General features: G+C 38.4%; 1 protein-coding gene across 3 annotated transcripts in view; it reads right to left on the bottom strand.

Moving 5' to 3' along the window:
* Positions 1-4,782: 4,782 nt before the first annotated feature.
* CPPED1 (calcineurin like phosphoesterase domain containing 1) overlaps positions 4,783-23,048 on the bottom strand; it is a 113,600-nt gene continuing 95,334 nt past the window's right edge. For 2 of the 3 annotated variants that reach the window (XM_036739344.1, XM_036739345.1), the window contains exon 4: positions 4,783-5,404. In XM_036739344.1, coding sequence (XP_036595239.1) covers positions 5,175-5,404 — 230 coding nt within the window. In that variant the 3' untranslated portion in view covers positions 4,783-5,174. The remainder of the gene's footprint in view (positions 5,405-23,048) is intronic. The other variant, XR_005009158.1, reaches the window with a different exon arrangement.

Here is a 23,048-nt window from a genome sequence, read left to right on the forward strand (position 1 = left end):
GATTAAGACAATCATTTGTTCCACACACTCTGGAATGTTGACACCCCATCACTGTATTAAAAATATTTGGGGGGCGGGCGGAGTCAAAATGGTGGCTGGAAAGCAGGGACTTGCTTAAGCTCTCCCCCAAATCCTTACAAACACCTGTAAAAATGGCTCTGAACAAATTCTAGAGCTGCAGGACAAAATAGCAGAGGGAAGCAGGTCTCCAGCACAGGCAGACTGGATGGTTGCTGGGAAGGGTCTATCGCATGGTGCTGGGAATGGAGCACAGCCCAGCGTGGGCTACACCAGGACAGACCAGGTGCTGAGGAGATCGGGCAGAGCAAGCCATAAGTCCCTGAATCATTGATCTGTGGCAGCTACCAGAATTCTCAACCCACAAACACCAAAGACCACAGAGCAGGTTAGTGGGTAAACTGCTAGATCGGTTAGAGAGTGGTCTGGGCACCAGCCCTGGGGGTGGCAGAGGTGGAGCTCCAGTGTCAGCTGCTTCCACAGTCCCTGGCTCACATGGTGGGAAGAATCAAGGGGCAGACCAGAGCAGGAGTGCAGGGCTTGCTTTGCCCTACTTGGAAGTTCTTGGGGAAGGAGGAGTCTGCTGTGGCAGAGCTTGCTGTGACAGTGGAGGAGAAGTAGCTCTGAAAATAGAAGTGCAGCCCCTGAAACTTGGGACAAAGCACTCTGTACTCTACAAGCAGTCATACCCTGACAAAAAGCTCAAAGGTCCAGTAGTTGGCTGGGAACAGGGCCAGGCAGTGGAAAAGGACGCAGACTCAAACTCAGACTCTAAAATCTTTTTTTGGTGACAAAGAAGACCAAAACATACAGCTGAAAAAAGTCAACAAAGTCAAAGAGCCTACATCAAAAGCCTCCAAAAAAAATATGAATTGGTCTGAGGCCATGGAAGAGCTCAAAAAGGATTTGGAAAAGCAAGTTAAGAGAAGTAGAGGAAAAATTGGGACGAGAAATGAGATTGATGCGAGAAAACCATGAAAAGTCAATGACTGGCTAAAGGAGACCACCAAAAATACTGAAGAAAATAACACCTTAAAAAATAGACTAACTCAAATGGCAAAAGAGCTCCAAAAAGCCAATGAGGAGAAGAATGCCTTGAAAGGCAGAATTAGCCAAATGGAAAAGGAGGTCCAAAAGACCAATGAAGAAAATACCACCTTAAAAATTAGACTGGAGCAAGTGGAAGCTAGTGACTTTATGAGAAATCAAGATATTATAAAACAGAACCAAAAGAATGAAAAAATGGAAGACAATGTGACCTGGAAAATAGATCCAGGAGAGATAATTTAAAAATTATTGGACTACCTGAAAGCCATGATCAAAAAAAGAGCCTAGATATCATCTTTCAAGAAATTATCATGGAAAACTGCCTTGATATTCTAGAGCCAGAGGGTAAAATAGAAATTGAAAGAATCCACTGCTTGACTCTTGAAAATGATTCCAAAAAGAAAACTCCTAAGAATATTGTTGCCAAATTCCAGAGTTCCCAGGTCAAGGAGAAAATAATGCAAGCAGCCAGAAAGAAACAATTTGAATATTGTGGAAACACAATCACGTTAACATAAGATCTAGCAGCTTCTACATTATGGGATTGAAAGGCTTGGAATGATATTCCAGAGGTCAATGAAACTAGGAGTAAAACCAAGAATCACCTACCCAGCAAAACTGAGTATAATGCTCCAAGGCAAAATATGGACTTTCAATAAAATAGAGGACTTTCAAGCTTTCTCAATGAAAAGACCAGAGCTGAATAGAAAATCTGACTTTCAAATACAAGAATCAAGAAAAGCATGAAAAGATAAACAAGAAAAGAGAAACCATAAGGGACTTAACTAAAGTTGAACTGTTTTGTTTACATTCCTACATGGAAAGATGATATGTGTAATTCATGAGACCTTTCTCAGTATTAGGGTAGTTGAAGGGAATATACATATATATAGACAGAAGGCACAGGATGAGTTAAATATGAAGGGATGATATCTAAAAAAATAAAATCAAATTAAGGGATGAGAGAGGAATATGTTGAGAGAGGGAGAAAGGGAGAGATAGAATGGGGTAAATTATCTCACATAAAAGTGGCAAGAAAAAGCAGTTCTGCAGGAAGAGAAGAGGGAGCAGGTAAGGGGGAATGAGTGAATCTTGCTCTTATCGGATTTGACCTGAGGAGGGAATAGCATACACACTCAACTGGATATCTTACCCCACAGGAAAGTAGGGGGAAGAGGATAAAAAAGGGGGGATGATAGAAGGGGGACAGGGGAGAAAGCTGAATAAAGGGGGACAGGATAGGATGGAGGGAAATATAGTTAGTCTTTCACAACATGAGTATTGTGGAAGTGTTTTACATAATGATACATGTGTGGCCTATGTTGAATTGCTTCCCTTCTCAGGGAGGGTAGATGGGAAGGGGAGAGGGGAGAGAATTTGGAACTCAAAGTTTTAAAAGCAGATGCTCAAAAAAAAGTTGTTTTTGCATGCAATTGAGAAATAAGATATATAGGGAATGGGGCACAGAAATCTATCCTGCCCTACAAGAAAGTAAGGGGAAAGGGGATGGGGGGGAGTGGGATGACAGAAGGGAGGGCTGACTGGGGAATGGGGCAATCAGAATATATGCTATCTTGGAGTAGGGGGAGGGCAGAAAGGGGGAGAAAATTTGTAACTCAAAATCTTGTGGAAATCAATGTTGAAAACTAAAATATTAAACAATAAAATAATTGTTAAGAGGAAAAAAATAGAAATTAAAAAACTTTTTAAAAAGTGGAAAAAAATAAATTTTTTGCCTCTTCCATGTCCCTCTTCCTCCACAAATAAAAATATATGACATCTTTATTTTTAAATTAAAATTAATTTTGTTTTATGACACTTTCGAGATAGGTAGAAACAGGAAAAAGTTAATGCAAGAGGAAGGAGCATGAGCAAAAATGAAGCTGGGAAAGCACATGAGAGTTTAAGGACCAGGTTGGCTAGAGAATAGAACATAATCTGAAGTTTTGTAAAACCTGCAGTGAGAAGTCTGATTCTATACAGTATTGGTTGACAAGGAGAATTCTATCACCCACGGTCAAATGCTTCAAGAATGAGTTTCAAGTCTCAGTTTAACTCCTTTGTTTAAATCAAAACAATTCCTAGACAAGGAGACTGAACAGGGGACTTATTTGCATTATTACAATTTCCCAAAACTGGCCTACCGTAACTGTATAAGGGCTTCCCAGCAATGGCCCTTGGGCCCTAGAACAAACACAAACTTGAGTTAGGTTCCAACCAAGGTGCTGAAACTTAGTTCTAAGTAGCCAGTGAAGACTAGGGAGGCCCTCAATTTCTCACTTACATAAAACTAATCACTAGTAATTAGTTCCTAGGTCAGGAAAATCCAAGTTGCCTAATGCCATGAAAATGTGCACAAGAAAAAGTAAACAAAGACTCCTTTGAGCTATCAATTTTTTTTTTCTGCTTCTCCTTTACCTTGTTCACCCATCTAGAAGTAAACACCATTTTCTGTATGGTGGCTAGTGATGCTTCTTCTCATCATCCTGAAAATTTAACCTGCTTTCTCCTACCTTACTACAAATCTCAAAAGCATCTTACACATGGCTTACCTTCTATTTTTGATCTTTCTTACATGATTATTTAATGGTGAAAAAACTGACCAAAATAAGGAAAGTATGTGGCAAAGTCAAAAAAATAAAGAATTTCCTATTTAGAGAAAGAACACACAAATATACTTATGGCATGTTAGTTGTCACGAATCTATCAAATATAACTTACTTCTTTTGTCTTTTATTCCTTACACCTTTGCATAAAAATTATTTTCATTTTCCTGGATTTTATTACTTTGACCAAGACTTTCTTGTAAGTATGTAAATGTAATAGATTTTTGCAGTTCAATTGTAACTGGTGAGCTTTCTCTGTGGTTTTATAATGACTGAATGTTATATAATTTTTTTTGGAGGTAATCAGCGTTAAGTGATTTGCCCAGGGTCACACAGAGAGTAAGTGTCTGAAGCCCAACTCAGGTCTCCCTGACTCCAGGGCCAGTGCTCTACCCACTCAGCCATCTAGCTGCCTCTGACAGTAACTTTTAACGACTTCTTGAGGCTACCATTCAGTATCAGAGAAACCAGGAATCGATCATAGCAGCAGAATGAAATGAATGGATGAAATTAATACATTGCTCAGGAATCACTGGCTTCTCCCACTAAATTTAAGTTCATTTATTTGGAAAACTATCTACATAAAAATTTCCTGTTTTGAATAATACACTTTCATTTTGCCACCACAAATCTGAACAATTAACGAGTACAATTAATCAGTCAATGTGGAGAATGGTAGTACACAAATACTGCTTTTTTCTAAAAATAATTTTTCCCTGGTTTCTTGGTCACTGCCTAAACTCCCTTTGTGGATGCAGAGGCAAAGGGTAATAGAGCGATTCAGCCTTATGAAACTATGTGCTCATATATACTGCATATGGGCCGCTAGATGACTTTGCAAGGCAGGTTTCTCATCTACTTTTTCCTGATGCCTCCTTTATGTACAAGCCAAGTTACATGAAAGTATGGCTTTCCTAGCTTCAAGGCAAACATACTCAAGGTCTAATTTGTGCAAGCTATATTCTACTTGATACATCATCACTGAAGATAAAATAGTCAGAACTTATTACAGGTTGGTTATCTGGGTCTGTTTTGGGAGCTATACAAGTTTCTTTGTACTAATAAGAAACAAAAGCAGTTGTTTTCACCAGAAAAGAAAGCAACAAAAAACTTCTAAAAGAACCAAACACTTCTTTATTACTGTTGATATCTTGAGAGTCACAACTATAGTCTGACTGAGGTGTTCTCAAGGATTAGACCTGGATCTGATTAGAGTTAAGGAGAATGGGGAATCACTGACAATATGACACACCCTCAGGAACAGCAAAGCAAGAGAGATTCTAATCATAATTATCATTCATTGAATTCTTTTCCATAGAGGAGGGGAAGCTTTCATTTTGTTATTTAGGAGAGAACAAAGCTAACTTTTATGCACACATATCACCAAATCACAAATCTTCAAGGCTCTGCTACTGTGTTTCAGTGAAGTATTCCTTGGAAATGCTGTTCAATGAAAAATCAAAAGATACAAGTGAAAAATTAGTGGCACCTGGAGAAAAATTGTTATTCTTGCTTAATCATATCCATCAGATCTTTCTCTATGCCTTCATTGCTTAGTTTATTTAAGCTGTAATAGCGATGAACAATTTTCTCAGCGGTGACCACCACAACACGGAGTCCGTGGGTATCTTCACCTAATTGGCAGCCTATTGCAGATGACACCACCATGTCGAGGTCGTTGCAGAATCCACCAGCATTCCTATGGTAGTGTCCAGAGAATACAGCCTTAATGCCTATGAATTAAAAAAAAAGAGAGAGAGAGGAGAGAAGCTTTAACAATTGTGGTAGACAAAACTTGACCATCTACATCGTTGAGTACTTAAAATTTTTATTTTTGGTATAATAAACACTAAGAGACCAGGCTACTTAAGTGACATCTACAGTTTTGCAAGCCCAACTCATTCCCAGAAAATAACACCAGTAGTTTCTGACCCCAAAGAAGGTCAATGGACAAATGTATGCCATGTATATTGCACACATCCTCTACTTTGTATATACATACTGTGCTTGAATGGGCCATTCTATATGTATTGATTATATGCACCCTAACAGTTGTGGAATTCATTACAATTTTGATAACATTCTTAGGCAGGACTTCCAAACCATTTGTCCTATGATGTTTGAAGGAAAATGGGGTAGTGTAGGATTAGGCCTGCCTACCCTAGGGAGCTTGTAGAAGCCTGACATAGCAAGCAGTTGGCTTTTTTGCATAGTAAACTATATTTGTGATATTTTACTCTTTATGCTTTATTTATAGTTGTAAACTACACTATTTTGGAAGGATGTTAGGCAATTTTGAAAGTAGTTCACATTAGCAATAATTAGCTGTAAAAGCTCATTTATGTTTCAATTTCATGCCATATTTATTGGCATTCTCAAAGAAAAGTACATTGATGGTGAATTTTCAAGTAACCAGCAATGCTTTCACAAAGAATCCAGTTGGATATTTTTAGCTCTTAACAATATGTATACTTTTTAAAAAATCATGCTGTTTTGTACCATGCTGCTTATAGTAAATCACAGCAAATATAATCATAGAAACATTCTCAGAGTAGCCATGCTGCTTAAAAATTTCAGGAATAAGTATGAAAGAGGCTGCCTATGATCTAATCAGTTCTGTTCGAAATCTGTTCTTTCTCTTACAAAGCAGCTTGCTTGCTTACTAAAATAAAGTATGCAATTTTTTTTTGTTTTGGCCAAAAAAAAGAAATCAAATAACTGTGTAATGATGGTCTACAATGTGCAGTACTGCCCTCTGGACAAAACATGTCCGAAGGGGACGCGTGGGCCTTTGGCATGGACAAAGGACAGCATCATGGAGGGAAGAGGGAGTGGTTTTTTGACAACCTGCTACCTCTAAGCACCTGTCTTTTCCATTTCTCCTGCCACCAGCCTTGTTTAGGGTGATGCGCTCACTGTCATCTAGAGTCCAGGGCTTAACTTTTTTCACTCAAGACCCCTTCAGCGCTTCTCAAACTCTGAGTCCCAACCCCGCATGATTTCAACCGTTCTTCCTGCCCCCAGTTTTCTTGCCTTCCAATTTACTCTACATGTGACTGCTGGGAGAATCTTCTCATAATCTTACCACTCCCCCTAACCCGCTCAAAAACCGTGCAGCTTGCTCCAGTTCTTGGCGCATAAAGTCCAAATTCCTCAAACTGTTGTTATTCCTTTACAATTTAGTCCTTACCTAACTGTCAAAGCCCATCATCCTCTCCTAGAGAAGAAACTGTCTTATCTTGAGGGCTGTTAATAAATTTTTTTTTTTTTGCTACTGATAGTTTAAAATATGAGCATTTTGGCCCTGATATCAGAGAACTGGAAACCGCAAATCTGTTAACACTGTTTTCAGCTACGTCTGGGCTCATTGGCCCCTCATAACTTCAGGTGCAATTGGGGAAAGAGCAGCCTGTTACAGAATCACAACAAGTCAGAATGGAAGGAACTCTAAAGATTAATTTAGTCCAACCTTTCTTATTTTTACAGAAGAGGAAAACAGAGTCAGTGGTAAGAGCCTAGACTTCTTCATGATCAAAATAAATTGTTTATTTTTTTGCTCAAGACATTGTATTTCTGTTAAATGCCACCATTCCTCCAGTCAGACAGATTTGCAAACCTCAGAGACCCTTAGCTCCTCATTGTTCCCCACCCCGCCTCAGTTGGAGTTGGAGTATGTCGTCAGCTCTACATTCACATCTCTTGCAACAATCCCCTTCTCTTCACGCACAAGGTCACCACCCTAGCCCGGGTTTTCATCACCTTCTTCCTGGATTCCTGAAATACCTTCATTGATTTCCTTGCCTTGGGTCTCCCCACTCTCCAATCCATCTTTCCCATGGCTGCCAAAGTGATATTCCTAAATTGCGGGTCTGACCGTGTCATCCTCTTGCTCAGAAAGCCCCAGTGGCTCTGTATCGCCTGTAGAATCAAATCTAGACTCTTCTATTTGGCATTTAAGGCCCTTAATAATTTGTCTCCATCCCGTTGATTACTTGCTACATGACTTCCCACTTCACACATCCCACAGTCCAGCAGAACTGTCTTCTGACAGTCCCCATATGTAACATTCCACCCCTAATGTCCATGCCTTCACACAGGCCTGGAATGCCCTCCTGTATTTTGCTTTTCAGAACCCTTGGCTTCCTTCAAAACTCAGCTCGCATGCTACATGAGGCCTTTTCTAAGCATCTCAGCTATTAGTACTTACCCCTTCTCTCTACCCCATCCATGCATCACTTTGTATTTACTTTGAATATATTTTGTAATTACTTTATATGTACCTATATATGCAAGTCCTCAAGGACTATTTAGTTTTTGTACTTGTATTCTCAGTGCCTAGAACAGTGCCTGGAACACAGTAGAGGCCTAATAAATGCCTGTATACTGCCTGAGTGATCCTAATTCCTAGTCTAACACTTTTCTTTTTCAAAATTTGAACTTAAACACTTAATAATGATAATAATAAGCATTTCCACACAGCACAGAACATATAAGATTGTACATGAAAACATAAATCTCCATTTTATGCATTTTAGAAAGAAAACTATAATAAATTCTTCACATTTTCAAAACTCTTGCTTCTCCGTGTTTCCTTCTGAACTTCCTTCTTTTCTATGCATTTTAAAAAAGTGCTTCAATGCTTCTATTGCTAATTCCCCATTCCTTCTTGACCCCTCTTCCAATGGAAAAAAAAAAGATAAAGAAAAAACTCCCAAACTTTGTAACAAATAAGCATAGTCAAACAAAATGAATCCATATAAAGTAGCCATGTCCAGAAACATGTGTCTTTTTTTATCTTGAGTCTATCACTTCTTTTCTGTCAGGAGGAAAGTAACATGTTGCATTACAGGTCCCCTGGAGACACGGCTGCTCATTGCATTGATCGGAGTGAAGTCTTTCAAGGTTATTTTTTTGTAATATTTTCCTTGTATAAAGTGATCTGGTTCTGCTCACTTCACTAATCATCAGTACATGCTATCCAGGATTCTCTGCAATCATGTCCTTATCATTTCTTATAGTCCAACAATATCCCATTACATTAATATGCCATAAGTTGGTCAGCTATTCCCCAATTGACAGGCATCTCCTTTGTTGTTGTTGCTCATTTGTTTTGGTTGTGTTTGACCCTTTGTGACCCCATTTGGGGTTTTCTTGTCAGAGATACTGGGGTGGTTTGCCATTTCCTTCTCCAGCTCATTTTTATAGATAAAGAAACTGAGGCAGACAGGGTTAGGTGATATGCCCAGCGTCCACACAGCTAATCAGTGTCTGAGGCCACATTTGAACTCTGGTCTTCCTGACTCCAGGCCCAGCACTCTATCCACTGCAACACTTAGCTGCCCTGAGCACCTCTTCAGAATCGAATTATTTCTTTTGTTTCCCTTTTGAATCTTTTTTTTTAAATCTCTGCAACCTGCATTCTCCCATGCTTTTCCTTCAACAACACAGCATATTTTACTCTTTAGCCAAATTTACCTATTTCCTGAACGTGTGAAATGCTTTCTTGCCTCTACATTTTTGCATGTTTCTTCCACTTGGAATGCCCTCCCCCTCTCTCATCTACTCACCTAAGAAGGCCCAGCTGGAATGTGAACTTCTTCCTGAAGTCCTCTGTTACCTTAAATAGATAAAATAACTTTTCTCCCAACATCCAGTCTTGTATCTCTAATTGTCTATTGGACATCTCACACTGAACATTTCAGACGTCTTAAAACTCAACATGTCCAAACATTTACTTCCGAAACCTTTCCCTATTCCTAACTTCACTATTACTGTTGAGGTACCACATCCTCCCAACCTAGGTGTCATCCTCATCCCCACATTCTCTCTCTCTCACTGCCCACCTCCCCCACCTCCTCCCTCATCCAACTAGTTGCCAAATCCTTTTCTTTCCTACTTCAGCCAGTCAATAAACATTTATTAAGTTCCTGCCACGTGCCAGGCACTGCTCTAAGCTACTTTTCTAACGTCTCTGGTACACGCCCCCTTCTTTCCACTGGCAGTGCCATCAGCCTGGTGCAGGCCTTCATCACCGCATGCCTAGACTACTGCAATAGCCTGCTGGCTGGTCTCCTTGCCTCAAGCCTCTCCCCACAACCCCGGTCCATCTCCCACTGAGCTGTCAACCTGATCTTCCTAAAGTGCGAGTCTGATCATGTCACCCCCTATTGAATAAACTCCAGTGGATCCCTGTCACGCCTAGGATCAAATACAAGATCCTGCTTGACTTTGGTAGCTCTTCCTAACCTGGTCCCTTCCTGCTCTGTCAGTCTTCTTCTGCCTCACTCCATGATGTACTGCACCCCCACTCCCCAAAATGTCCTCTGTGATCCAGCGACACTGGCACCCTTGAACATGAAGTTCCTGGTTCCGGACATTTTCACTGGATGTCCCCCATGCCTGGAACTCTCTTGTTCCTCATTGCTGCCTATGGGTTTTGTTGAAGTCTTAGCTAAAGTCCCACCTTCTGCAAGAAAACCTTCCTGCTCCTCCTTAATCTTAGCGCCTTCCCTCAGATTATCTCCACTATTTCCTATATTTTATATATAGATATAAAGACAGATCTAGATCCGTATCTCTCTATCTTGTTTATACATAGCCGTTTGCATGTTATCTCCTGGTCCAACTTTAAGCTCTTTGAGAAGAGGGACTGTCTTCTGCTTCTTTGTATCCCTAGTGCCTAGCACAGCATCTGGCATATAGTAGGCACTTAATAAATGTTTATTGACTTGACTTTTGGCATTCATTTTATTCTGATTTGGATCATAGTTACTTGTCTACTTTATTTTCCTCAGCTACAGTATGACAACAACAATTTGCTTTAATATAGTATTTTATGGTTTACCTGCACTAATGCCACACTTCAATGCTTCACCTTTACACGGAAGTGCCCTGAGGTTTCTGAAGAATATGTCAGCTAAGCCCAAGTTCTGTAAGGTTATATTCTGTTGCAGGGTCTTGGTGAAAGACAGTGTCTGTTGTCTGAGGATCAGCTTAACTGAGGGGCAGGGAAGCTCATCAGCAACAGGTTGGCTTTATTAGGTAATGAATTATTTGGTTATAGAGACCTGTGAAAAAAATGAAAATATAAAACTGCCTTCAATACTGTGCCCCTGTTTCTACAGTAATAGCACTGGAGTGGATAAAAGGAGGCTAAGAATTATATAGTTTTAAGACAATTTGCAAAAATTAATTTATCATTTTATACTTGAAACATGAAGTGTTTGTACAATAACAAAAAAAAACTAGTGGAGGAAATTAATCAAGTCCACATTAACATTCTTCTTTGTTAAATAGGACCACACAAAGAAGTTGTAGCCAAAAGAAGGGATGTTTTGAATGAGATAAGACTAAGGACAATAAAAAGGACTTATTTAATTATATTAGTGGGGAAAAAGAGGATTAAAGAAAAAATCGGGCCACTTGCATGGGGTGAATGACATTTTGATAATGGATAATGGGGAGAAGACAGAACTACTTTTTTTCAAGAAGATTAATTGTTCTTGATTGTTTTCTACGAAGAAAAATGTCCTTTGAACTGGAAAGGACAGAAAAAAATTGTTAATCGAGAACTGAAACCTCCTAAGTAGGAAGATAGCAAGAGGGCACCTAAATGATCCTGATGAGTTCAAATGATTAGGCCCAGGTAGACTGCGCCTGAGGGTACTGAAAGAACCGGTGTTTGGAATTGAGAGCAAATGCTTTCCCAATTTCCAAAAATGGAGACAGATTAGGACCTGAATACTACTGGTCAATAAGTTTGACTCCAATTTCTGACTAAACTGTAGAATGTATTATGGAAGAGATGGTTTGTAAACAACTGGAAAGGAAAGGGGTGATTTCTAAGAGCTATATTGCTTTATGAAGAATGTCATACTTTACTAAAGACACTTCCTATACTATTTTAAACATGACTAAATTGGCAGTTAGAGGGAATGTTGTAGAAATTGGACTTTGATAAAGGTGTGGATGCTGTGCTTATCACATTTGAAGATGACACAGAGTTAGGAGGGATTGCCACCCCAAATCACAGTGTAAGGATCCCAAAATGTCAGAGGAGAAGAGTGATGAGCCAAATCTTTTTGTTCTGTTCTGTTCGACTCTAATCAGATGATACTTAATGATATATAAAGTCTGCACTTGGATTAAAAAAAAATCAACTTCACAAATACCAAAGGATGGAGATGTGGATAGACAACAGTCTATAAATTTGGCTCAGTTCCTTATATATTTGAGAAATGTGGCCTTTATCAGAAAAATCTGCTGTATCATTTCTCCCAGTTTCTTTTTTTCCTTCTAAATTTGGCTGCATGGATTGTTTGCACAAAATCCTTTTAATTTAATGAAATAAAAATTATCCATATTACCTTCTGTGATCCTCTCTAGCTCTTGTTTCGTCATACACTCTTCCCTTACCTATAGATATGACAGATTTTTCCATGTTCCCCTAATTGTCTTATGATATCACCCTTTATGTCTAAATCATATACCCATTTTGACTTTATCTTGGCATATGGTGTGACATGTTGGTCTTTGCCTAGCTTCTGCCAGATTGTTTTCCAGTTTTCCCAGCAGTTTTTGTTGAATAGTGAGTTTTGGTCCCAAAAGCTTGGGTCTTTGAGTTTATCAAACATTAGATTACTACATTTACTTCTGTATATTGTGTACCTAATCTGTTCCACTGATCAACCACTCTATTTCTTATCCAGTACCAGACTGTTCTGATAATTAATGTTTTGTAATATAGTTTGAAATCAGGTACAGTTAGACTGCCTTCCTTTTCTTTCATTGATTCTCTTGATATTCTTGACCTTTTGTTTTTCCAGATGAATTTTTAAATTACTTATTATAGCTCTACAAAATAATTCTTTGGTAGTTTTATTGGTAAGGCACTGATTAAGTGAATCAACTTAGGATTATCATTTTTATTATACTAGTTCAGCCTATACATGAGGGCTTACTATTTCTCCAGTTGTTTAGATCTGTCTTCATTTGTGGGAAAAATGTTCTTTAATTGTGTTCACAAAGTACCTGTGTGTGACTTGGCAAGTAAACTTCCAAGTATTTTATACTGTCTGTGGTTATTTTAAAGAGAATTTCTCCATCTCTCCCTATTAGGTGCTGTTGGTAATCTATAGAAATGTTGAAGATTTATGTGGGTTTATTTTAAGTCCTGTAAATTTGCTAAAGTAGTTAACTGTTCCAGCTAGTTTTTTAGTTGATTCTCTAGGGTTCTTCTCTAAGTCTCATTTGCATCACCTCATCTCATTTGCAAAAAGAGACAGTTTTGTTTCCTTGTTGCCTATTTTTCTTCCTTTTCTCGTCTTACTGCTATAGCTAGCATTTCTAGTAAAGTACTGAATAATAATTGTGATAAAGGATATTCTTGCTTTACTCCCTGATCTTACTAGGAAGATTTCTAGTTTATGCCCATTACAGATAATGCGTGCTCTTGGCTTTAGATAGATACTACTGATCATTTTAAGAAAAGCTCCATTTGTTCCCATGCTTTCTAGTGTTTTTAATAGAACTGGGTATTGTATTTTGTCAAAAGTCTTTTCTGCACCTATTAACTATAATGAATTTTTTTGTTTTTGTTATTGATATGTTCAATTATGTCCATTTTTGCTTCTAGCTTTCTTGATATTGAACTAGCCCTACATTCCTGGTATAGAGCCCACTTGGCCACAGTGTATGATCTTTGTGATATATTGCTATGGTCTCCCCTTGCTAGTATTTTATTTAAAAATTTTGTTATCAGTATTCACAAGGGAAATTGGTCTATAGTTTTCTTTCTCTGCTTTTGTTCTCTTTAGTTATTTCTTTAATTTAATTAAATTAGTTTTTCATTTTTGATACTGCAATTTGGTTTTTTTCTTTTTTAAAAAATTAAATTGACCAATGATTTATCTACCTTATTGTTTTCTTATTAAATCTACTCATGGTTTTATTTGTTCAATTTTTTTTTTTTACTTTCAGTTTTATCAATTTCTCCTTTGATTACTAGGATTTCCCATCTGGTGTTTAATCAGGGATTTCCCATTCATTTGGGGATTTTTGCTAGGTTTTTTTTTGAAAAGTTGTATTGATCTGCTCTTTTTCACTGATGTAAGAGATATAAATAAATAAAAAGATTTTCTCAATATTTCTGCTTTTGTTACATCTCACAGATCTTCCTATTATATCATTATTGTTATTATCTTTAATGAAATTGTTTCTATTATTTGTTTAGTTTCTAACTAATTTTTAATCTCTGTTTTGACAGCCCTTTCTTGAATGTAATTTTTACTTTGGTCCGAAAAGGGTGCATTTAATGTTTCTGTTTTTCTGCATTTGTAAAGCTTTTATATCTCAATACATGGCCAATGTTTGTGGTGCCATGTACAGCTGAGAAAAAAGGCATACACCTTTGTATTCCCAATTTTCTCCAGAGGTCTATCATATCTAATTATCTATTCGTCTCCTTAACTTTTTTCTTATTTATTTTGTGGTTAGATTTAGCTAGTTCTAAGATGGGAAAGTTGAGGTTCTCCAACTAGTTAAGTTTTGCTGTCTATTTTTTCTCCTGTAATTCATGTAACTTTTGCTATAAGAAGTCGGATGCTCTGCCCTTTGGTGCATATATGTTTAGTATTCATATTACTTCACTGTCTATGGTATTTTTTTTAGCAAAATGAAAATGTAGTTACCCTGATTATCTCTTTTAATTAGGCCTATTTTTGCTTCTGCTTTGTCTGAGATGATTGTTACCCATGCCTTTTTTAGTTTAGTTGAAGCATAACAGATTCTGCTCCAACCCTTTATTTTAACTTTGTGTGTGTCTTTCTCTTTCAAGTGAGTTTCTTGCAAACTATATATTGTTGGATTCTGGTTTCTAAACCATTCTGCTCTCCACTTCCATTTCATGTGTGAGTCCATCCCATTCACATTCACAGTTATGATTGCTAACTATATATTACCCTCAATCTTATTTTATTCTATTCATCTCCCCTTTTTTAAACCTTGTTCCTCCTCAAAAGTCTATTTTGCTTCTGAATACTGTCTCCCTTAATCCTCCCTTTGAGGTACAGGATGTTTATGGAAGACCAGTACCTCTGGTGTGGAAGCTGCCAAAGCCCTTGTCAGGGCTGAACACTTCCACAGTGTTCTCAACAGACCATCATCAATCAATCAATGCTGAAGCCATTGACTGTATATCTCAGGTTGAAGTCAATCTCCATCTAGCTGAACTTCCAATTAAAGAAGAAGTTTTGAATGTGATTAGGCTCCTCTCCTGTGGCAAAGCACCTGATACAGATTCTATTCCTGCCAAGATTTATAAGGAAGGAGGTCCACTGCATATACAAAAACTGAGATTTTCTGGGTTATAATGCAAGTAGAGGTTATCCCCCAAGAGTTCAAGTATGCTTCCACTGTCCATTCTTATAAAGGAAAGGGATATAGGTTGTCCTGTGACAATCACAAGTGGGGTCTCTCTCTTGGTCATTGCTGGCAAGACATATGAGATAATATTTGTAAAGCTCTTTGCATACCTGTAACAACGATGCTACTTGCTGCTACTGTGGCTGTGTAAGACCAATAACACCAGCACACAGGAATGGCTGTGTGCTAGCACAGACTCTTTGATCTGCTTTTCTAAGGAAAGCAACTTTAAAGGGTTAACAATCTCACTTTAATCAAACATGCATATTTCATTCCTTTAGTGCAGGGGGAAAAGCCAGCACTCTGAACTTCAGAGAAAACACAAACTGAAATTACAAGCAGAAATTATATAAACAGAGAAAATTAACACAAATCAAGAGACAGGTTTTTACCTGTCTGACCATAGCAATAAATACACAATTACCACAGAGAGAAGCCCCAACATCTAGGTTTTCAAAGTTGGGGGTGGGGGCTCCTTAACAGCTACCCAGAGTCTCTTCTGGCTAAATCACAAGGACAGTCTTCCAATGGGTGAGCCCCAAAGCAAAACCTCTGCTCCTGTAGTTGTGAGAGTTCTTAATTCTCGATTCTCAGTTCAATGGCTATCTTCTGGGTATATGTACCCTTTTTCAGGGCCCAAGGGCTTTACATCTCTCCTGACCTAATTAGCAAAAGGGTATGGGCCTTCCTACAAAGGCAAGATTCAATCAAAGGCACTTGATTGCCTTAGTGCTGAGAAGCACTCCAAAAGAAAAAGCAGTAAAAAGTCCCACTTTGCTTGCCCTTATGATACCTTAAAGTTCTACGAAAATGCTATTATATTGTTATTATTATATCATTAGTCATATCCAAAGCATAAATTCAGTGATAAGAAAAGTGTCATCAATTAAAAAAAATTGGATCCTACAGAAAAAGAGAAATAACTAAAGTATACTTTGGGTATAAAATATTCATATAAGGAGATATAAATGAAGTCTGCCCTGCCTGGTATGTTACCTCATCAGATATAAGTGAGTACTTTTACACCAAAGAGACCTAAGGGAGGTGACAGATGTTTAACAAGTGGGCTTTGAAGGTGCAACCTGCTAATATGAAATCTTGCTTAAATACCACTTGATACTTTCAGTAAGAGGCTCTTTATTAAGTTAACACACTTTGGTTGTCAGTTTAGGAACTCTGAATTCCAGTACAATCATCCTCACCAGAATTTCACTAATATGCATTTTAAAAATGTCTGTTATCCAAGCAAAGCACTATATTATGGAGAGACTAAAAGGTTTGTGCACTAGTGGCTTGGTAGATCAAACCTCTGGCACTTCTATAATCTCAGCTGCAAAGCAATTATAGATGACCGTAAGGCTCTCAACCTTCTTAAAACATTAGATCTAAATTCTGTCTTCCTGATGTGATTTTATAAACTGAAATTCCACTGTACATGCATATGAGGAGACGACTAACTCGGAAATCCAAAATCGAGGCTTTTAGCAGAGATTCTAATTGGGCCAGGGCTCTCTGTTGATAGAAGAGTGACCTTTCCCTGAAGAGGGTCTACATCATAGAGGAAATGTGTGTTGTGGGAATCCCCTAGTTTTCTTTTTCACTGGCAAAAACAAAAGTGCACACATTTTTGTACAAAGCAGGATTTCAGGAATCATAGCATGAAAAATTAAAATAAACATGATCTGGTCCCTATCTTTTCCTCAGGTAGCTTATTCTTCGCTTTGCTAGTCTAGACAAAAGAATTCCTATTTCTGGAACAGCTCAGTGCCACTCAACTCAATCATTGTTAAGTGTAACTGTCCCAGTTCTGGGTTCTGAGAGAATAGTAACTATTTTTTTCATTTTTCTTGCCTTTGAAAATATATGGGCAATTGAAAATTGAAAACTTTCCCATTTCATACTGAGGCAGACCTTTTCCAGTTTTTTACTATCCAAACTACAGAATAAAATGATACAAATAAAAACCAAAAAACCTTCTCTCTCCTACTAATATCCATCAGGATTTTTGTAACTAAGAACAGTAGAAGTGGGCCTTCAGAATACATTCACGAAACTGTTTCTGAAAGAACAATTCCATTAAGATATTAGGGACTACTTTATGGAAAGTAGTCTCTATCTTAATGGAATTGTTATACCTCTTTTTAAAATGTCTACCTCTTTATAAATTCTGAGGTAAATTTTGTTTCCTTAAAAATTTAATACTGGAAGTTGTCATAGGGGTACCCTACATGAGTGACATCATTCTGAATTTGTAATGATTATATGTACTCTAAACTCTTAAGAACACAAACAACTAGACTGAGTAGAACTTATAGTCATACGGTTATGAGGAACGTGCCTGCTTACGCTGATCAAAGGATTGTTTATACTGGTCAAGATGGCCTGTTTATAAAGGCGTTACCCTTAAGTGTTCATCAATATACCTGAATATTGATACAAACAACCTGGGCCATAGATTATATCAGCAAAATGCAAGTTGTTTGATTTCCCCTTAAAAATGAATCACAATGGACGTGAGCTGTCACTCTAACTCATGGCAGAATGGCTTAGGGCTACCGTACAGACTGAATATCAGCCTAAACAAAGTGGAAACAGAAAAACCAGTACTGTAAAGGACCCAGGATTTTAGAAGAAACTATACTGTGAGCTTATCTTTTGGGGTTCAGAAAGGGCCAACTTTAGCCTTACCAGAGACCAGACCAGGTGGAAACCGGCTCCCACCCATCAATGTTCATTTTGAGCTTGATTTACCAGACTCAATTCCCTGTACCCATCACCCTCCAAAGCCTCAAATCTATCATAGTCATTTCTACCATCCTGGGTGTGGTGAGACTATTTGAAGGTAGTCTGAATATGATGTTGGGCTGGGTTATTTCTTCTTTATCCAGCTCAGAGAACTTATGGGATTTACACTATGTAGGGTGGTAAGCAGAGTAGGGGCTTTCCTCTTCTTTATTAAGTAATTGGGTGATAAAACAAATTGAGTAAAACAACTAAAGGTATGTGTATTATTAATTAAAATCTATAAATGCAATTTCATTAAATAAATCACTGAATATCTTTATTTTCTTTGGAAGTCACATTATTAGCTTTGCCCATTCTTTTTCAAATAATGCCCCAGGTACTTTTACTCAGGAAGTCAATAAAAGAACTGAGACAGAAGTCTTTTGCTAAATTAAAGAATCAGATGTTTGCCATTTAGTATATTAAGCCATGGATGTCATAAGCAGACTAGAATAGCTAAGTAAGGATGTATGTGACTGAATAGAGAAAAGTTATTTTAATCACAGAGGAAATGCTTTTGCTCTGAGGTTCAAGATTTCCTTTTATTAGGCACTAACGTTCTTATCCTTGGACTTTAGAAAGAAATCCAGATGAGAAACAATTGAGAAGACTGCCATGTTTTTGATTAGTCACTGATCATTACTGTAGAATTTCTGTAATCACTACTCATAATACTCTGGTGCAGAAGCCTGAATTCTTGAATATGATGCTAACACAGCACAGGCTTTGACAATTTAGACCAGTTGAACAAACAGCTTAATAAGTATCTATGATATATCTATGATATCCCTGCATAGGGACCTGCTCAGATGACTTCTTGTGACGTGGAGATTCTGGGAGCCTACGCCAGTGGTACACAAGCTATGACAGGGCTATTAATGCTGGAAGGCTTCAAGTAGGTCCTTTCAAAGCTTGGTGCAAGTACCCCCTCTTACAGGAGGTCTTTCCTGATTCCCATTGATTGGGTGCCTCTCCTCAACCCCCAAATCACACCCCCCCCCCTCTCTATATGTGTGTGTGTGTATACACACATACATACATACACATATATATACACACACATATGTGTGTGTATATGTATGCTCATATACAAAAATATATAAAATGTACATGAAATTATATTTATATTTGCTTAGACATGTACATGCTGTTTCCCTGATAGAATTTAAGATCCTTGTGAGCAAAGACTATTTCATCTTTGTATTTATACCCCCAATGCCTAACAAAATTCCTAACACAGAAGGTGTTTAATAAGTGCTTACAAATGCCCAGTGATATGTTGTGCCTGTTGTCTTAGGGCTAACTAAATTTAAAGAAGGCCATCATGAATAGGCTGATGATTAGGTGATTATTTGGCAATGGCAACCTAGAAAATAAAGACAAATACAAAATGGCCCTCAGTCCTGAATGTAGTAGCATAGTGGTCCAAAAGTAGGGGAGGATATGGAGAATCATACACTTGAGAGGCCTTCTAGTACTGAGTCTAAGTGGAAGAATCCCCTATAGATGGTGAAAACCTCCAGATATTACAAAATGCATTGTTGATTGCATCAAGTCTGAGGATGCTGCAAAGCTTCTTAAATAAGATCCATTATCATATATGGGTAATTATGAATCTCATTTAACTAGCACAGGAATAACTAGATGGATGAAGCTGTCTATACTAGGGTCAGTAAACTATGGCTTGAGGGTCAAATCTAGTCCACTGTCTAATTTTGTACTGTCTGTCATGTGTACAGTCCATGAGCTAAGAACTGTTTTTACATTTCAATAGTGAAATGATAACGGTAGAAACCGATGGTAAAAATCATCATTAGCTCACAGACTGTATAAAATCAGGCAGTGGGGGTAGATGTGGCCCATGCACAAATCCCTAGTCTAGGGTATGATATACAACTAGGTGTATGGATCATTGAGTCAGTTGGAGAGGATGCATATCTTGAACAGACACTATGGATAACAGCTGGGCCCAGAACTGAAGAGGAGGTGGGGAGGGGGCTGGATGGCATTTGGGAAACTGGTAGTGCTTTTGATGAGCCCTAAAGCTTCTCCCTGAAACAAAGGACCATCTTTTTTTTTTAACGTGAATATTCTTCTGCTAATGCTATATAACTGAAAAGCATGGAATATCACAGCGTTTAAATAATTAAAGTTACTGGTTATCTAAAACGGCATTGGAAAGATGCATGATGAGTATAAATAGGTGGCAGCTTATTACCAAAGAACTGCATAGAAGTAGCGTAGAGGATATTATTAGGAAAACGGAAAAGTAAAGGCAGGGACTTGCCTGAACTCTCCCAAATTCCCATCCAAAAAATTTTAAAATAATGCCTAAAAACAAATTCTAGAGTGGCAGAACCAACAAAAGGATGGGGTGAAACAATTTTCCAGCCCGTAACAACTTAGAACATCAGCAGGAAAGGTCTGTCTCACTGGGGTGAGAATGGAATACAATCCAGTGCAGGCTGTGCCCAGCAAGCTAGCGGCATGCCTTGCTGGCAACTGAATGGGTAGTGGCAGCTCCAGGGTTCTCTCCAGGGTCTGCTCTCAGTCCACAGACAGTAAGGGGCTCACACAACTGCTAAGAAGGTTATTACAGGGGACCCTTTTATGGCACTTAGTTCAGGACTCGGTTGCATTGCCCATATGCAGTTCCAGGTTGCAGTCCCAGGGCAAGGAGGATCACTAGCATACTAAAGCACGTGGCTACAGGATAGCAGGGAACTTGGTTATACTTCCAGGGCTCACAGACCAGAGCACAGGCCATGAGAGCAGTGACCACACCTCTCCTTAGATCATACTACCTTGGAAGGACTGAAAACTTATATACCTTCAGAACTAGCTTTGCAAACAGCAGCGCAAAAAAATCCTGAAACTTGGGACAGTGCCCCTGCTACCCTTGAAGCAGAGCCTAGTTTTAATGTAAAGTTAAAAGTCAAGAAAGAGGTTGAAAAAATGAACAAAAAAAGAACCTGACCACAGAAAGTTACTATGGTGACAGGGAAGATCAAAACACAAACTCAGAAGAAGAAAATAAAGTCAAAACTGCTACATCCAAAGCCTCAAAGAAAAATGTGAATTGGTCTCAGGCTGGAAAAGAATTCCTGGAAGCGCTCAAAAAGGATTTTAAAAATCAAATAAGAGGGGTAGAAAAAAAATTGGGGAAAGAAATGAGAGTGATGCAATAAAATCACGGAAAAAAGTCAACAGCTTGGTAAAGGAGGCACAAAAAATACTAAGAAAATAACTTAAAAAACAGAATAGGCCAAACGGTAAAGGAGGAAAAAAATCCACTGAAGAGAAGTCCATAAAAAGCAGAACTGGCTAAATGGAAAAAAATGATGTACAAAAATTGACTGAAGAAAAGAACTCCCTAAAATTTAGAATTAGTCAAGTGGAAATTAATGACTCCATGAGACACCAAGAAACAATAAAACAAAATCAAAAGAAGAAAATGTAAAATATTTCATTGGAAAAACAACTGACCTGGCAAACGGATTGAGGAGAGGTAATTTAATAATTGTTGGATATGTGAAAGTAATGATCAAAAAAAAAGGGTCTAGACATTATCTTTCAAGAAATTATCAAGGAAAATTGCTTTGATATTCTAGAACAGGATGGTAAAATAGAAATGGAAAGAATCCACAGATCACCTCCTGAAAGAGATCCCAAAATGAAAATTCCCAGGAATATTATAGCCAAATTCCAAAGTTCCCAGGTCAATGAGAAAATATTGCACGCAGCCAAAAAAAACCATTCAGACATTGTGAAGCCACAAGTCAGGATAACATAAGATTTAGCAGCTTCTATATTAAAAGATTGGGGGGGGGGAGCAGTGGAGACAAGATGGTGGCAGGAAAACAGGGACTTGCTTAAGCTCTCCCCCAAATCCCTCCAAACATCTGTAAAAAATGGCTCTGAACAAATTCTAGAGCTGCAGAACCCATGAAATAGCAGTGGGAAGCAGGTCTCCAGGCCAGGACAGCCTGGATGGTTGCTGGGAAGGGTCTATCGCATGGAGCTGGGAGTGGAGCACAGCCCAGTGTGGGCCACACCAGGACCAACCAGACTGGGAGTTGGGCTGAGCAGGCCTTAGGACCGTGCATCACTGAGCTGTGGAAGTTACCAGACTTCTCAACCCACAAACGCCAAAGACCACAGAGCAGGTTAGTGGGAAAATTGCTGGATAGGGATGAGCCTGGTCTGGCCCCAGACCTGGGGGTGGCGGAGGTGGTGTGGCGGTGGTGGTGGCAGCAGCAGCAGGAAGCTCCTGTAGCTTTTTTTGGTGACAAAGAAGATCAAAACATATAGCCAGAAGAAGTCAACAAAGTCAAAGAGCCTACATCAAAAGCCTCCAAGAAAAATATGAATTGGTCTGAGGCCATGGAAGAACTCAAAAAGGATTTGGAAAAGCAAGTAAGAGAAGTAGAGGAAAAATTGGGAAGAGAAATGAGACTGATGCAAGAAAACCACTGACCTGGAGAATAGATCCAGTAGAGATAATTTAAAAATCATTGGACTACCTGAAAGCCATGATCAAAAAAAGAGCCCAGACATCATCTTTCAAGAAATTATCAAGGAAAACTGCCCTGATATTTTAGAGCCAGAGGGTAAGGTAGAAATGGAAAGAATCCACTGATTGCCTCTTGAAACAGATCCCAAGAAGAAAACTCCTAGGAATATTGTAGCCAAATTCCAGAGTTCCCAGGTCAAGGAGAAAATACTGCAAGCAGCCAGAAAGAAACAATTTGAGTGGAAACACAATCAGGATAATACAAGATCTAGCAGCTTCTACATTAAGAGACTGAAGGGGCTTGGAATATGATATTCCAGAGGTCAAAGGAGCTAGGATTAAAACCAAGAATCACCTGCCCAGCAAAACTGAGTATCATGCTTCAAGGCAAAACATGGATTTTCAATAAAATAGAGGACTTTCAAGCTTTCTCAATGAAAAGACCAGAGCTGAACAGAAAATTTGACTTTCAAATACAAGAATCAAGAGAAGCATGAAAAGGTAAACAAGAAAGAGAAATTACAAGGGACTTACTAAAGTTGAACTGTTTTGTTTACATTCCTACATGGAAAGATGATGTGTTTAATTCATGAGACCTTTCATATATATATACATATACATGTATATATATAAAAATAGACAGAGGGCACAGGATGAGT

This window comes from Trichosurus vulpecula, chromosome 9 (assembly GCF_011100635.1).
Source record: "Trichosurus vulpecula isolate mTriVul1 chromosome 9, mTriVul1.pri, whole genome shotgun sequence".
Classification (NCBI taxonomy): Eukaryota; Metazoa; Chordata; class Mammalia; order Diprotodontia; family Phalangeridae; genus Trichosurus; species Trichosurus vulpecula.